The 15484-nt window shown below is 47.3% G+C and overlaps 7 protein-coding genes across 8 annotated transcripts; 5 read left to right on the forward strand and 2 right to left on the reverse strand.

Moving 5' to 3' along the window:
- Nucleotides 1-1759: 1759 nt before the first annotated feature.
- On the forward strand, nt 1760-4266 carry E1B28_002239 (uncharacterized protein). Of its 2 annotated transcripts, XM_043159146.1 has the most exons (18): nt 1760-1981; nt 2040-2088; nt 2154-2168; nt 2218-2243; nt 2299-2323; nt 2383-2464; nt 2526-2558; nt 2613-2624; nt 2690-2703; nt 2757-2895; nt 2956-3098; nt 3156-3213; nt 3262-3332; nt 3386-3396; nt 3449-3505; nt 3564-3714; nt 3762-3792; nt 3851-4266. In XM_043159146.1, exons 1-18 carry the CDS (start codon nt 1947-1949, stop codon nt 3856-3858), a joined length of 960 nt encoding a protein of 319 aa, XP_043002745.1. In that variant the 5' UTR covers nt 1760-1946; the 3' UTR covers nt 3859-4266. The 2 variants fall into 2 exon arrangements, with proteins under 2 accessions (XP_043002745.1, XP_043002746.1); XM_043159147.1 differs by having other exon boundaries at nt 3564-3792.
- Nucleotides 4267-4953: 687 nt separating this feature from the next.
- On the forward strand, nt 4954-6305 carry GGC1 (Mitochondrial GTP/GDP carrier protein 1; the record flags this gene model as incomplete). The annotated part of the gene is made up of 7 exons (XM_043159148.1): nt 4954-5020; nt 5088-5158; nt 5216-5460; nt 5517-5538; nt 5596-5751; nt 5913-6167; nt 6225-6305. 7 exons carry the CDS (start codon nt 4954-4956, stop codon nt 6303-6305), a joined length of 897 nt encoding a protein of 298 aa, XP_043002747.1.
- A 316-nt stretch (nt 6306-6621) lies between these two features.
- On the reverse strand, nt 6622-7293 carry E1B28_002241 (uncharacterized protein; the record flags this gene model as incomplete). The annotated part of the gene is made up of 1 exon (XM_043159149.1): nt 6622-7293. The coding sequence occupies one exon, from the start codon at nt 7291-7293 to the stop codon at nt 6622-6624; it is 672 nt and encodes a 223-aa protein (XP_043002748.1).
- A 469-nt stretch (nt 7294-7762) lies between these two features.
- On the forward strand, nt 7763-9261 carry E1B28_002242 (uncharacterized protein; the record flags this gene model as incomplete). Its single annotated transcript, XM_043159150.1, has 4 exons — nt 7763-7816; nt 7866-8092; nt 8149-8923; nt 8986-9261. The coding sequence occupies 4 exons, from the start codon at nt 7763-7765 to the stop codon at nt 9259-9261; spliced, it is 1332 nt and encodes a 443-aa protein (XP_043002749.1).
- A 203-nt stretch (nt 9262-9464) lies between these two features.
- Nucleotides 9465-11027, forward strand: E1B28_002243 (uncharacterized protein; the record flags this gene model as incomplete). The annotated part of the gene is made up of 10 exons (XM_043159151.1): nt 9465-9513; nt 9569-9729; nt 9785-9807; nt 9870-9952; nt 10006-10110; nt 10169-10215; nt 10280-10323; nt 10387-10548; nt 10606-10735; nt 10791-11027. The coding sequence occupies 10 exons, from the start codon at nt 9465-9467 to the stop codon at nt 11025-11027; spliced, it is 1041 nt and encodes a 346-aa protein (XP_043002750.1).
- A 186-nt stretch (nt 11028-11213) lies between these two features.
- On the forward strand, nt 11214-13846 carry E1B28_002244 (uncharacterized protein). The gene is made up of 2 exons (XM_043159152.1): nt 11214-12031; nt 12090-13846. The coding sequence occupies exons 1-2, from the start codon at nt 11270-11272 to the stop codon at nt 13560-13562; spliced, it is 2235 nt and encodes a 744-aa protein (XP_043002751.1). The 5' UTR covers nt 11214-11269; the 3' UTR covers nt 13563-13846.
- Nucleotides 13847-14232: 386 nt separating this feature from the next.
- Nucleotides 14233-15365, reverse strand: E1B28_002245 (uncharacterized protein; the record flags this gene model as incomplete). Its single annotated transcript, XM_043159153.1, has 7 exons — nt 14233-14347; nt 14400-14433; nt 14486-14594; nt 14653-14909; nt 14981-15049; nt 15106-15179; nt 15238-15365. 7 exons carry the CDS (start codon nt 15363-15365, stop codon nt 14233-14235), a joined length of 786 nt encoding a protein of 261 aa, XP_043002752.1.
- Between the last annotated feature and the right edge of the window lie 119 nt (nt 15366-15484).

Below are 15484 nucleotides of genomic sequence, written 5' to 3' on the forward strand. Positions count from 1 at the left end.
TTCAGTACGCTGGCTGGCTACTTCGGGCCGTCGCCGGCTCGTGGGCTGTGCTTCAGCTGCTCAAATGTACCGTTCATTTGGAGTCGCTAGATCACTTCACTTGCCATGCGTATATTTATCTGCTACCACCGAGGTCACCTTTCTGTTGACTCCCCGCCACGAACTCGAAAATCCGACCTCCTATCCCCACTTCATTAATACTTGTCTTGTTTTTTTTTTTTTTCGTGGTGGTTCTCCATCGTAATACAGTACAGGATATTCCTGAACGTGCACGACAATAAAAATCAAGGAAATGCACAGCTAGGAGTCAACGCACGGAGGAATGACAGGGTAACGGATAAAAGTTAAATTAACACATGAAGAGAGCGGCCCGAGACTGTCGTTGTGTAGTCTCCGCTGGAAAACAATCAAATGGCTAGTGCGCAATTTTTCATCAGCCTCGATACGAGCATCTCAATACAACAGTCAGTAACAGTCAGCTTGAAACCATTTTGAATAAGGTGAAGGCATACCGTATCGACGCCATCTCCCGTGAGTAGTCCTACAAACCTGACGATAAATGACCATTAAGTAAACGCTCGCAATACCGATTCCTCCCACCGCTCGACCTCCTCTGCAGCTCTCGTTCATCTCTTCTGACCAATAGCCTCTACAGGTACGGCTGCGCGAGACAGCGAACGTCTGTCGATCTGATAACTGCTCCAGTCCTGAGAAAGTCAGTAACGAGCTGACCCTGGACGCAGGTTGACTTGACGGGACCTCGTTCTAGAGTATAGTTTCTGTATCTCCAGACTTCAAGGGATAAGTATCGATGATTTAAAACCGGGTAAATCAATCAGTAGTGATGATGGAGCACGATGCGACGTTTGACACATCTATGTTCGACTACAATGCCTAAACATAAAGACAGAGTTCAATTTCGTATCTGTAAGGAAACGTTCGACATACTCTCTGCAGCTGAAATATCAAATTTTCCTTTTTTCTCCCGGCGAGTTGGGATGGGCAGCATTTTAAGAATCGCCTCCTGTCCAAAATCGGTCGGCGGTGAAGGCCAACCTGTCAAACACTCTTAAAGGGTATGTGAAAAATTTGAACGGTACCAAAATAATCATTCCGATGGGAGAAAGAATGTGCGGTGGAATAAATACCCTTCTCCAATCGTAAATCAGTAAGTCCAAATTAGAAAGTAGTCGAGGCCCACCAGGGACCAGTTGAGCTTCGTCTTTCTCGAGGCTGATTGCCATCCAAAGTCGAGGACATGAGTGCCACCGTCACCCACATATGTGACATGTTGGAATACACATGTTCGTTTCTATTTGTGGTCTGGTTTCTCAACTTGAGCCCCACATCATTTGATAGATGAGATTGGACCACTGGCAACTCACCCAAGTTCACAGGACGCGTTTCGGAGGAGTCCCAGGCAAGCACCGTTGTAATGGAAGACTATTCTTATACGGTTTCGGCAAATAACATTAATGACCGTATGAGTTTGAAATCATAGCAAGCGACGATCAAGTGGCCTTACGACATTTACACCCCCTTTGTGACTTGCTCAGACATCCTCAGTGTTCAGGATCTTCTTGCTGTTGTTATATTCGGGATGATGCATTGGATGATCTTCGGGGAAAATGATACTCGATATGTTAGATTGAAAATGGCTCATGCGGCGACGCGTGGGTACCACATACGATGCGACGACTCGGGAAATCACGCGGCGACGGGAGCGTGCGACTCGGTGCTCGGGCATTTGACAATGACTACGAAACATCGACGAACTTCGTACGTCCTTCTCACACTCGGGTCCAGTTCGATTTCTCCCCACACTGAGCCACAGCTCGGCTCGGCTGTATATAAAACATGAACCATCATGATCAAAACTGATACCTTCCACAAAGCTTTTCCCTACTTCGTAGTGTCATCTGCTGGACAATTGACTATACCTCGTCATGGCAGATGATGGACTTCCAAGTGTGGAGGTACTGTGAGGGGTTTTCTGTCCACTTACCAACTGCTTGCGCTGATTTACACTAATCCTTCAGATACGGGCCAATCCTTATTGGGATGTTTTTCAGTACGATTTTATACGGGGTGAGCCACGAATTGAGGGGGCTTTCAAACTGATAGGACAAAACTAATGATTCGTCTGCATATAGGTCACGGTGGTCCAGGTGGGATAAGTCGCCAAGCTTCGGTTTAGCCACTTATCAGGTCTAACAGATTTTTTTATACTTCGCACGATACAAGTGAGTTTTGGATTTTTGTCCAGTGTCTTCTCGAGGCTTCATGACGAATATCCAGAGACCCTGCTTGGATCCGATATCTTGCAAGTACCCTCATCTTGGGCTGACAATGGAAGGACCCTTACATCCGATCTGCTCATAGGTCATATATCTTTTTATGGTGGAGACTCTCAGCACGGCGTTCTGCTTTGAGATGGTGTACGAACCTCTGATTAGGAAGGCCGGTAAGCCTTGGCAAGTGTTTGATGGGCGAAACATTACTCATGTACTTACCCCTCACATAAGGTCTTCCGGACATAAAGATAACATCTCCTCTTCGTTCGTGATAAACTTTTCTCTCCCGTAAGTCAGTAGCTGATGATGATTCAAAAGTTTTAGCTGCCGGTGAGACAGCAGTATCATCATTCGTCAATTCAATAATCTTACGGATTTATTCGCCTTTCATCCAGACGGCCCAGTGACTGTAAGCAACCTTGGTTGATGACTCTTGCGGACACAACTCTCAAACGGTGTTAGGCTATGATTGCCACTCCGGTTCAACTTCTCATGGCTTGGAGAATCAAAGTGATCACTCAATCGCAATCGAGATTCAAAATTATCAGTGGCTCGACAATCATGCCATTAATCATCGCCATCTTCTCTGTGGCTTCGTTGGGTGAGTTTTGACCGGTCACCTCATATTGATGAACACAAGTGTTGATCACCTCCTTCGAAGCTGGAGGTATATGGCTGGGCATTAGGGTGGCGCGACAACCACGGTTTGAAGACTTTGCCCAGTTCAAGGGCGCTTCCGTCTTGTGGTTGGTATCTACTGCTGTTGCGGACGTGTTGATTGCTGGAGCCATGGTCCTCTCGCTGGTAAGCTCGGCCTCTTCTACCCTTACATCTCCGTACCGAAAAGGCTGCCTCTTGTAGATCAGAAGAAAGTCATCATTCCAAGCTACGAATAATCAAATCGACCGAATTTTGCGACGTAATGCTCTTTATTATCGTGCGGTTGCGAATTCTCACTCGGCTATAGTTACGGTGCAGACAGGAACTCTCACAGCTGTTGCAGCGCTGGCGGATTCTATACTCTTCCTCATCCTTCCTGTACGTACGCAACCTCAGTGCCACGGGCAGTGCTAACTGATCCATGGTTTCAGCATACGACGTTGTAAGCAATCAACTTTGTTGACCAACCGGTGCTGATTATAGGTTTTTTGAAGATTTTTCATCTGGGATCTATCACTTTCGAAGCTTTATACGAATTCTATTCTCAGTTCGTGAGTTGAGGTTATTTGGGAAGTTCACAACTGTCTGCAATCCTTATTCAACTACTAGGCTTAACGCTCGACCTTGGAGCGATCCGAACCGTGGTCAGCCCGGAACGACGACGAGTCTGTTATTCGCCAACCACAACTTGAACGCTATATCTGGGTCAAGTACATCAATCTCGTTGAATGATGTCGCAAAGACTGGGCCAAGAGTACTGGTATGTGATCCTAGCTTCCTTCTTTACATCGCAAGTTCAGTTTTCAGGTTTCTGTACTCACAGAACGTGCAATCGACGGTAAGTCCCCTTTTTGCCACCAAGTCCGTTTCCAAATTTGACATTTCTGGGATGCAAGTCAAATGATTGCCGCTCACGACTTCAAGAAGATTCGGACCTAGAGCTGGGGGATCCTACCGATCCGTCGAAATGCGACGATGTTGACAAAAGTGGCGACTGGACCGAAGGGAGAGAGGCGCACATAACCTTTGCGCTGCAAGCGCCAGCTAGTACGAAGTAGAACTTCAATGCCATAACGGGATATACTTCTGTTGTTTTGTATCATTGTTTTTTCTTTCTTTTCTTCTTTCACTCGTTCCTCGATGCGCAACTATTCTGTTGCAGAGGGCATGTAATATCTCTTTAGATTTGATTGGTATGACTGCTTATTACCGTGGGACAAATGGTCTTTTTTGAACACCAAAGGTGTTCTTATGGAACGTAGGTCGACGCCAGGCAACATCGCAAGCGACATCGGAAGTTCTGGAAACGCCACTCCGTGTCTGTCAAGCACCCGGGTTGGCCTAAATATTTCAGACAGCACGAGCTACGTTATCAATTCATTGTGTCGCCGAGCTGGGTGCCCTGATGCTATCTTACGTGGTAATACTGCTGGGACGTTACTGAGAGCCGAGGGAACTATACGACCGTACAGGCACGGCGACCTGCTAGTCCCTGACTCGGGAAGCAGTACGTTCTCTTAGGAAGAAACGTTCAGAGAACACTTTAGAAGGATGCAAAAAATGATATTGGTACACTTGAATGTTTCTTGAATGAAGTAACAACGAGAGAAGAACAGCAAATGCTATGCGCTTTAGCTTTCTACAAAGCTGTAGTCTGTAAGAGGCTGTAGTCAGACGAACCGAGGTGTCTTAAAGATGACTCGCCTGATGATTTTTTAAATAACGCGAGTAGGATGGCAGGCCCAGCGACCATACTCCGCCCAATTACGATGTCAAGTGCGTTCAAGATTTGAGTTTTCCGGAGTGGAAGCACGGTGTACCTCCACCGTCGAGATCTATATCTTATCTTATCGCGGAAAATTGACCGATATATCCCATATTTGGACAAGATGTAGAGTTGTAAAATTTCCTTCCAGCTTCCACGCCCCGGTCCACAGCAACCAACCCCCCCCTTCCCTTTATAAGCACCAGCAGTTACACCCTTCCTCCAACTAAAACCATGTCTCCACCCACTGGAAAAGGAAAGGAATCTGGTACTGCTCGTGTCCTCGGATCGGGAACGTCGGGTATGTGTTTCTCATACGCGATCTGTGGGTCGAAACGACGCGCTCATGCACCACGCTCATTTTCAAGGTGTTGCTGAATTGCTAGTATTCCACCCTGTGGATACTGTAGCGAAACGTTTGATGAGTAACAAGGCCAAGGTGCGTTTGAACTAGACTGTTACATGGAATGACTCAGTTACAAGTGTTTCGCCTAAGGTTTCCACCTCTACACTGTCTAATATCATCTTCCGGGATTATGCCACCGCTTCTATGGGACGAAAACTCTTTTCGTTATTCCCTGGTTTAGGGTACGCGGCTGGGTACAAGATTTCTCAGCGAATATACAAGTTTGGCGGTCAACCATGGTTTAACGACCTCATCAACTACCACTACAAAGACAACTTCACGAATGCCTTTGGGGAACGGAAGGGGAAGCTCATGATGCAGGCGACAGCGGGAAGGTACGGATGCGCGTTTATTGTCGTGTTCAATTCCTGGAACCTTACCCTTTTCATAGTTTAACGGGAATCGGCGAAGTAGTGCGTGGTTTTTGCCTGTGTCGCACAAGGAAGCATTTTACCGAAGCTTGATATTAGGTCTTACTACCACTCGATGTTTTGAAGATCAAACGTCAGGTTAATCCTGAGGCTTTCCGTGGAAGAGGCATTCTACGAATCGTTGCTGAAGAAGGCACGTCTCTATATCGTGGTTGGGGTTGGACAATGGCAAGGAATGCACCTGGTAGTTTCGCGGTGCGTGATTTCGCTCTTATCTGCCCTCCCTCTTCCGGCTTTCTTCCTGACGTTTTCCGTCATTTGAGCGATTGGGCTATCCTTGATCGCAGTTGCAATCTTTTTTTTCCTGCTTCCATCCGCAGTATCGCCCTCATACTGACGGGCTGTTTTTACGACAGCTATTTGGTGCTTCGGCAGTGACAAAAGACTATGTTCTCGGCGTTACCGACTATTCGAAAGCTACATGGACACAAAACTTTATCGCGTCAATCTCCGGAGCTGTTGCGTCCATCACTGTCGCCGCACCTCTCGACACCATTAAGACCCGAATTCAAAATGCCAACTTTGAATCGAAGGTTTCCGGTATGACAGTGGTGAAGGATCTAATCAAGAATGAGGGTCCTACAGCTTTGTTCAAGGGTTTAACACCAAAGGTGTGCAGCAGTCTTTACATCTTTGCATAGGTTATGCTCATCTTTCTTTTCCCGCAGATTATTGTTGTAGGACCTAAGCTGGTGTTCAGTTACACGTTGGCGCAGTCGTTAATCCCATTCTTTGGAAAATACGTTTAAACACGTTGTTTCCCTACAGCCTCCAGGATCTCCGATGATGATGCATGGACCATCAGCACGATCTTTACTTTATTCAAGACTACGCACCCTCGCACTTCGATTTCATATAGATTACCTTACATTCGACATATACATATTATATACCTTTACCTGGTCAATGCTTCCTTCCTATTCTCAAATGAGGTTGTGCATGCTACATGTCAATAAAACATCCCCACTCAGCCGCGGCATACTGATACCTGACGGATAATAATAAAGAGGGACTCTGGAGAAGAGCTAGGTGGCGGGCGGTTACATCTGCATGGCTGGTGACAAATCATATTTCAACATTCTGATATGGCCTTCGAGAGGTATCGATCAAATACACGTTCTGAGATAGTTGGAAAGAGGTCTTGATGTGATCCAGAGCCATCAAGAGCAGAGGCTGCACCATAACACCATAAACATAGGCATAAATAGATGTCTGCTTCGAGTTACTACCGTGAAATATGCATGAGGAGGGTTGATAACAGGCAAATTCAAGGTCACTCACCTCCATCCCAAACATCCCAGTCATTATCTCAGCCTGAAGGGATCGCGAGGAGGCATTCAAGTCTACCTGGAGAAACATACGGACACCTCGCCCAATAACCCAAATCAACCCACGTAAAGTGAGCAAAGATCCCAGAACGACAGAAACCACAGCGAGTAGCATCTTGACCAGAGTACTTTCGTTCTGCACGAGGTCCACAGCACTCCATTTGCGTGATATTAGTGTAGCTGACAAAACCAGTGCCAGAAACACGATGATGGGCGCGCAGAAACGGTAGATTTTGTGCTGAGATAGTTCCGGATCCTCGGAGAGCCTTGTGAATAGCTTTTGACGTTCAGAAAGGGCCATTTCAAGCGGGGATTTTGAGACAACGTTCGTTTCAGGAGAGGAAGAATCTCGAATGCCAGCCACCCTATGCCTCGGCACCCGTTTTTCATGCAGATAATGGGAGCTCATGGTGGTTGCAGTGGAAAAGGCTACTCGCGGGCCAGCGTCACGCGCGCTGTCTTTCACCGTCTTTTCACCGTCTCGTCCCGACCATCACCAACCTGGCCGGGATCCGTTCATTCTATAGGTCTTGCAGATTCTCTTCAATTCCTTGCCTTGCTCATATTTTTCATTTTTCATCAAGGTACCTATCAATCTACTAAAGTACCTATCTATCCTGTGCTCGGCGATGACGGGAATGTTTGGGCTGGCGTCCAACGCAAGTCCAGCGTGTCACGAGTGCATGCCTATATTGCAAGGAATGAAGCCACTTGATGGGTCATTGTAAGCCCTTGTTGTTTCCCATTGTGTCGTTTTTGATGCTTTGTTCACTTTGAAACCCTTTTTTATTCAACGGTGGCCCAACTGACCTAACCGTTTTCAGGATATATAAAGGCTATTCTGTTCATGGGAGAACCAACGTTTGTTCCCGTTCACCATGACCCATCTTCTTGACCTTCCCAATGAGATTCTGTGTGCGATTGGAAGTCAGGTTCGTCTCTATTTCATGATTGACTAGGGCGTATCTAACCGAGGCACAGGTTCCAGCGAAGTCCCTCAAACAGCTGAGACTGTGCAATACTCGACTCAAAGAGGCACTTACGCCGGTGCTGTTTGCTTCTGTGGTATTGGGTATCACCCCAGCTTCAACGCATATTTCTACGGCCTTCAATCGCTATGTTAAACACTTATCCATCGGGTCATGGAGGGGCCATACAAAGCCGGATTTGACTGCCTTAAATTATCTTCAGAACGTTAGGTCGGTTCGGTGCGTGGACCTTCTTTAGGCTGCTGGCAATTGTGGACTAATCGCTATAATTTCAGATGGCAACTAGCAGGAACCGAGTCAGAACAGTTGGTCACCAAGATTTTCGAATATCTGTACAATCTTCCCTATCTTAGCGAGCTTCACTTCTCCAGTTATCACTCCTCATCATTCCCAATTCCTTTCGATCACTACCCAATACGCAATCTCTCCGTACTTTCCGTTCAAGGTCCATTCTGTGGGGATTCCCATAGCGTCACTCCTGCGCTTTTTCGTCTCATAACGAATAATCCGTCCTTAACCAGCATGTCTCTCGATGTGGCGTGGTCTCCAAATCCTTTACATTCAAACCATCTCTTCGATAGCCTTCCACCAGATTCCTTTTTGTGCCTTCGCCACTTGAGATTACCTCGTTGGCACGTTAATATTTCCTCGGCTTGCATCCGGATGATGCCTGCGCTTTCATCTCTCGATGTCACTCTCCTACCACCAACAGGCATCAACAACAATGTCCTCTGGGCACTGCTACAGGAGGAAGGGATCCACCTCAAGGATTTGGCTGTGACTGTGGTCAGCCAAGAGCTCCTTGACTATCTGCAGTCGTATTCCGGACTGGAGACTTTGGTGTTGAGTGATGTTGAGAGCGATCGTAACCTTCACACTTCGGACCAGTTCTACCAGAGAGTGCTACCAAAACACTCGCAGACACTGGTTTCCCTTAGTGTTGATGCGCGGAACACGCAAGAGTGGTGTTTGACAAGGAAGAATGCCGCGGCACTCCAGGAATGCCAGGAACTGAAGAATCTGAGCGTGTCAGTCAAATCGATGGTTGTTGTACGTTGCAGATTCCTCTGATTTCTTTACTATGGATTTCTGAGTTCTCTTTCGTTTTCCAGGAAACACTTTTATCTTTTGCCCCTCGTTCTTTGCGCTCGCTCTCCCTGACATGGAACGCTACCCTCGCGGACGGCTTCCGAACCTTCTTCGTGAAGATGTACGATTCCGATCTAATTGGCGAGCCATACACGTCGAGTCAGACGCTGGTCGTATACGCAGATATCGTATACTTGCTCGGGAGGATAGACAAGTCCGGCTTCGTCTTTCGTGGTTACAAGACGCATCATAGTGAATTGAATTGGACGGCTGCAAGTTGTCTACATCGGGGCGTCTGAAGTGATCCTGTGGTATTATGTCTTCCTAATGGCTTATCATACTTCCCACTCGTGTGGTATAATCAACCTAATGCTGGCTGGAATATACTGAGTACGTCATCTTTTTTACCGGTTAACGCAACCCGACGTGCCGGATTGCGAGAGTGATGTCTATAAAAGTCATTGGTGTAGGGGAGTCGGTATCTTCCTCACGTTCGTCAGAGATGGCCCCAATAAGAAATGGTGCATTGATATTCAACGAAGTTCCTCAAAGTACTGTTCTCGTCGTTTCTCCGTTTGTTGGTACTCACTACCAGTTCTTGTTTAGGGTATCCCGTCCCCGGAAAGACTACGGTGTATGACGATAAGAGAACGATTGACCTTGACAACGTTCCGTTGAATGGAAGCGTCCTGATCAAGGTCCTTGTTTTGTCTGTGGATCCGTACATGAGGGGGAGGATGAGAGAGCCTGAGGTAAAGAGCTATAGCGTGAGTAGTACGGCCTTCAAACATTCCATTTGTAGTTCTAACTCTTCTCGTGTAGCCTCCATATACCTTAGGTCAACCGTGCGTATTATGCAGTTTTTCTCTCCGAGAATGGCTAATCGGCTATGTTCTCAACCACCCAGAATCACGGGAGGTGCTGTTGGCGTTATCCTCAGATCTGAACACGACGATTACAAGCCTGGTGACCATGTCCTGGGCTTGGTAAGTAAGTAAAAAAGCAGCGGTTTTACTCGACAGAACTCTGATCTTCTTCTATAGATTTTGAAGAATACACGATCCCTTCGAATCTGACCTTTCTGAAAAAAATAACCCGAGAGCCGGGATTGGATTGGCCTGTTTATCTTGGGGCGGCTGGGATGCCAGGTTAGTCGCTGTTCAAAATGTGTAGCTTGACGATTCATGAGACACCATCGCTTGCTAGGCCGTTCGGCATATTTCGCGTGGAAAAAGTACGCACAGGCGAAGAAGGTTCGTTGGTTGATGCCCGAGCATGAAGTAGTGGATATTTACTTCTACCCTACTCCATTTGTAGGGAGATACAGTGTTTGTTTCTGGAGGGGCAGGTCCCGTTGGATTGTTTGTGTTTTTTTCTTCGAAAAACTTAAGCAACGGATCCTTATGTTTTCGTTGGAACGTCAGAATGGTCATCCAACTTGCAAAACTGGATGGGATGAAGGTCATAGCTTCCGCGGGTACGGACGAGAAGGTCCAAGATTGTAAGGATGTGGGAGCGGATGTTGCCTTCAATTACAAACACACGGAGTTGAGCGAGGTATTGGAGAAAGATGGCCCTTGGCATGTGTGAGTATCGCAGATTCCCTCCTTTTCCTTGGAACTTAAAATTCACATTCCGAGCAGCTTTTGGGATAACGTTGGAGGAGGAGTATTTGACGCAGCCCTCCCTTACGCGGCACTTCATGCCAGGGTCATTGTCTGCGGTATGATCTCGACGTATAACGAAGACCCTGAAGAAGGGGTGCGTCTGAAGGTAGACGGAACTCCCTTTGTATTTCACATTCAATCTCACCAGTTACCTCATCCAGAACCTACGAATGATACTTGTCAAGTCGCTACATATCCATGGCTTCTTCGTTTCGGACCTATCCACTCCAGAACTGGAAGAGGAGTTTTATTCTACCATTCCAAAGAAACTAGCGAGCGGTGAATTGAAACATAGGGAAGATATTACCAAAGGCTTGGAGAATGCAGGCACGGCACTTGAAGACGTACAGAGGGGAAGAAATTTCGGGAAGAAGGTGGTCCTCGTTGCGGAAGAGTAGTCTCTGGGAGTAGTGTGCAATTTACGATCTAGTCTCCTTGCAATAACAACATATCATCGGCAGTTCTACAATGAATTGAGGTCCCTGACTCCAGTACGGTGCCCGCTCGGGTTACATCGCGTTATTGACATATATTTAGGTATTTAGAAACGCGGTTGTAACACGTGACTATATGGTTCTGTCAACCGGCAACTGATGTTTCTGGTGTCACCCTCTTTCTGCCCTCACATCCTATAAACGTTATGACTTCAAGAAACATAAGAACTATAAGAAACTCAGCTATCAGCAGAAAACCCGAACAGAGCACCTCTACTGGTCGACTAAAACCAAAGCACGGGAAGGCCGTCGAGAACCTCACTTCAGCAGCTTCTCACGAATGGAGTCCAGAGCCGTACGTTGATAAGGAAAGAGCCATTAACTTCGAGTTAAGCACAGCAGCGATGGAACTATGCAAGGAAGTTATGAATGTCTACAACTCTATCGACGGTAATCCAGCCGATGGACGATGGACAGCAATTTCGAACCTTCTGAAACCTCCTTGTACAAGAGGAAAACACGGGGTCTGGTTTCTACCTCCACATGAAACGAGAGAACCCAAGGGGAATATGGAATTGGTAGTCGAGAGGGCTGGTACCCTGTCAAGCCCGCGGTTCGTTCAGGTGAAAGAAAAGCTGAAGGAAAAGGTCGAGAAATGGCAGATGGAGGTTGTTGTTGAGGCAGAAGCTAAGGCCAGTCCTCGAACCCCGCAAGCCTTGACCAAGGGGCAAGTTACGAAGAAGAAATCCGCTGAGACGAGTGTAACCCCGCAAGTGGGTGCCACAGATCCCTCTTCCCTGGGATTTTGTGCTCAGAAGTCACTGCCATTACAGTTGAAAGCAAAACAGAAGTCCAACCAACCTGATGGGAAACAGCCCGAGCAATCTAGTAACGCCCCCCGTTCTTCAGAAACGACCTCAGAACGACTGAAGTCACGCCGAAAAGCCATCACGGATATACCAGAGAACGTGCGAGCTTTATCTTGTGAATGCTATCTCTATGGTCTAATGTTTATCGCGTTTCCAGGATTTCCTTCCCCCATCTTTTTCTTCGTCTCAAATTCAACATTCTACACCTTTCAGGAAACCCAAATCATTGAGACGACCCCCTTCCCCAATTCCTCTTGTCGATATGTCTACTCCGAGTATCCACACAGTTCCACCTTGGACCTCTTCTCCGTCTACGGACGGGTTGTCAACTTCTCCCATCCCGACCGACACCCGTGATGGAACTCTTAAACCCAAGTTGTCTTCATTGAAACCAACGACCGCGAACTTGGGACTTTCATGCTCTCTTCCTGCCTTTGGGAGCCCCAAAACACCTGGCACAAGCTCAAACCTATTATCCAGGAAGTTTGAACAATCATCTTCCACGCACGGTGCCGCTCCTGCGCCACTTGTTCTAAGCTCCAAACGATCGTCACCACGATCTCTGCAAGGTTCCCGACCATTTAAAAAGCGTCGCATAGAACCGGATGATGATCAAGCAGATGTTGCAATGAATGCACCACCCTCCCCGCTCGTCGCGCCGCAGAAAGACGGCAAGGATCAGCTACCCACATTGACAGAACTTTTGGAGAGTGCTCGGAAGAGCGCATCGCCCAAAGGAAAGAGGAAGTGGTACGGTACTGGAAGGCTGGATGTCCGCGTGATGGACAAAAATGCCGATGCGAACCAGGAAGACTTAGCAAAGACGAAGATGATAACTAAGGTGACATCAGCATCCGGTCCATCACCTCAGTCTCAAGCACCAAGTAACAAAATCGAGACGCAGCGAACAACCGCAACGAGTACTACCATACAAGGAAGACAACCAGGTTGGGAGGACTTGCTTGTTCAGTCCGAAGATCCCTATTCTCTACCAATCCCTGAATACTCCCCCGCAATTGACTTCACTTCAGGTTACGGGTTCGATATCACTGTTCCACCGAAGTCAATGTCTTCCATCGGTTCGGATTCCGAAAAGGAGGCCGTGGCACTCCTCAATGAACAAGGGCCCGACCGTGCTTCGCTCCCACGAAGCTCTGCAAACCACCCTGTACTAGTTCCCGATTCACCAGCACTCCCGGATTTTACTTATGATCCAGAAGCGTTTGCGCCTCAAATGGCATCTACACAACAGAAAGATGTTGGAGGCGGTGACGGTGGCAATGTTCGGGGCGATGTCTTTTTGAATAGCGGCGCTCGAGAGGGAACTGATGATGGGTTCATGTTACCTGCCTCTCCCCCTCAGAAGCAAAAGAACAGTCCAGTCCGTGGGGCGACTGCGAGGTTTAGCAGTATGCCTATATCGCAATCTCCTAGTGGAACCCCTTCTAAATCCCAGTCTCAATTGCCGTTTGAATATAGCTCTCAGATGGACCTTGAGGGCGGAGTCGATCAAGTGAGCCGGTTTTTGGAAAAAGATATCAGTATGGTGGACGTGGAAGAGGAGGACGTGGATACGTATGAAGCCGGGAAGGATAGGTTGTCGATGGGAAATAAAGGATGGGTTTATTGAATACTTCTCCCAGCATCCCTGGTTGACCGTCGACGCAGTGCACGTGGTTATCCTAAATTATCCTTATCTACTTGAGGAGCTAAGGTATATTGTAGTAGCTCGAAGATGTGTCACTGGTTCCTCTTCTCCCGGGCTTGTTGCATGCATCCCGGCGGACAACGTATTGGAATATTCAGTTCGAGGATACGAACGCATCTAGCAAGCCTCGCGTTGCGCACACTCACATACTGATTTACCTTCGCATTACTGAAGGCATTGGAGACTCTTTCTATTTTGACCGTCAGCTCGTCACCTTCCAACGCGCGCGTTTAGGTTTGCCTAACTTCGTGGTCGTTTAAAACGTCTTTACCGTCCGTAACCAAACAAGAGGAGATTTGAGCGACATGTATCAATCCAGAAACGCCCACTCATGATCGGAGACCTCGATCCTTTAAAGGGGTTCTACTGTCGCATTCACCCAGAGTTGCGACTCTTCGATTACCATGATTTCAAGAAGAAAGACATCCCTTCCTATCGCCCACGCAGACCAAACTCCCGTCAAACCTGGCCTTCAAGTGATTGTAATTAGTAACTATACATTTGTATTGAACATCAAATCGTCGTTCAAAAGCCTAACAGAAATAACACCAATCCTGCCTTGGGCACGTATCCATCGCCACCGGGAACAGCTTCAGTAAGAGGGAATACCATGCGAAATATTGTACGACAAAGCTGGATTTGGGATGATGGGCAACAAGTTGATCCCGATGAGACCGAAGTCCTGGGTCATCAGGTCGGCGAGCATTCTAAACAGTTGTAATGAGCGGGTGATACCAAGATGAGGGACAGATACCGGACCTCCCAAATACAATCATGCCCTTATTGTTGAGATCTGATTATGTTCGGTTAGCAGGAGTTGAAAAGACTATAGACAAGGAGCTTACGAGTATAGTCCGTCGCGGCGGGGTCAAATTTATGGGCCGAAGTTGACTTGATAGCCTCGCAGTACTTTTTGCTAGCTGCGTGAAGATCCAAGAGGTGCGTCTTTTCTGCCTACAAAATACATGAGGATATAGGACATCATAGTTAATGAGAACTGTTGTTTTCATACCTGAGCCACACCAATAGTCGCTTGAGCGTAGGGTTCCAAGGTATCGGAGATAATAGTTGTACCGGCCTTGTCGAATTGGCGAACGATGAGGGAAGTGACAAGGACAGGCTCAGCTTTCACCTCCTTGACTTCCTTAACCATGGCAGTGAGGTGTCCAGCGAGTAAAGATGCTGGCCCAACATTCCTGTCGTTGTGACCGAATTGAATGGTGACAATCGTACGCCGGCTTTTGGCAACTTCATTCTTGATGACGTTTACTATAAAGTTGATAGGAAACGTTGAGAAGGAGCGGGTACGAGGAAGGATACTAAGTATTCAAGACAATTACGCGCGGTCTTCCAGTAACCTTGTGTAACGTAGCTTCCACTATTCGCTCCGCCGACTGCTAGATTGAAACCTGGCGAAAAGGAAGGTCGATTATCCCCGTGTGATACCACACATGAAGATGCTTACACGGTGTTGCTGGTTCCAGCGAAGACTGAATCGCTGGTGTAGAGGATCCGCAAAAGCCGTTACCCCATCCGGACCTATCGAGAGAACGGTCAGTCCTCCATCGACATGAACAAACCAACTGAGACTGCGCACTTGATAGCAGTTGTGCTATCCCCAATCAACACGAAAGACGTGGGGATGCTAACGCCAGCGACATTCTCGGCCACTGAAAGAAAGAGACTCGAGAATAGGAGGATTGTGCTTGCTTTGAGGGAGAACATGGCCGATGCTTTTGGTCCTGTGTTCTTTTTCGAACTCACGTATCTGAATTTATACAGAAAATCCTAGGGACGCGAAACAAAAGATCTTTATCAGGTCAAGTGTACGAATGAATGAACGA

The sequence above is a fragment of the Marasmius oreades genome, chromosome 10 (assembly GCF_018924745.1).
Source record: "Marasmius oreades isolate 03SP1 chromosome 10, whole genome shotgun sequence".
Lineage (NCBI taxonomy): Eukaryota > Fungi > Basidiomycota > Agaricomycetes > Agaricales > Marasmiaceae > Marasmius > Marasmius oreades.

Coding starts and splice junctions, on each gene's coding strand:
- E1B28_002239 (XM_043159147.1), top strand. CDS start 1,947: ATGGCAGATGATGGACTTCCAAGTGTGGAGGTACT. Junction 1,982..2,039: donor CTTCCAAGTGTGGAGGTACT/GTGAGGGGTTTT, acceptor CTAATCCTTCAG/ATACGGGCCAATCCTTATTG. Junction 2,244..2,298: donor TTATACTTCGCACGATACAA/GTGAGTTTTGGA, acceptor ACGAATATCCAG/AGACCCTGCTTGGATCCGAT.
- E1B28_002244 (XM_043159152.1), top strand. CDS start 11,270: ATGACTTCAAGAAACATAAGAACTATAAGAAACTCAGCTATCAGCAGA. Junction 12,032..12,089: donor TCACGGATATACCAGAGAAC/GTGCGAGCTTTA, acceptor TCGCGTTTCCAG/GATTTCCTTCCCCCATCTTT.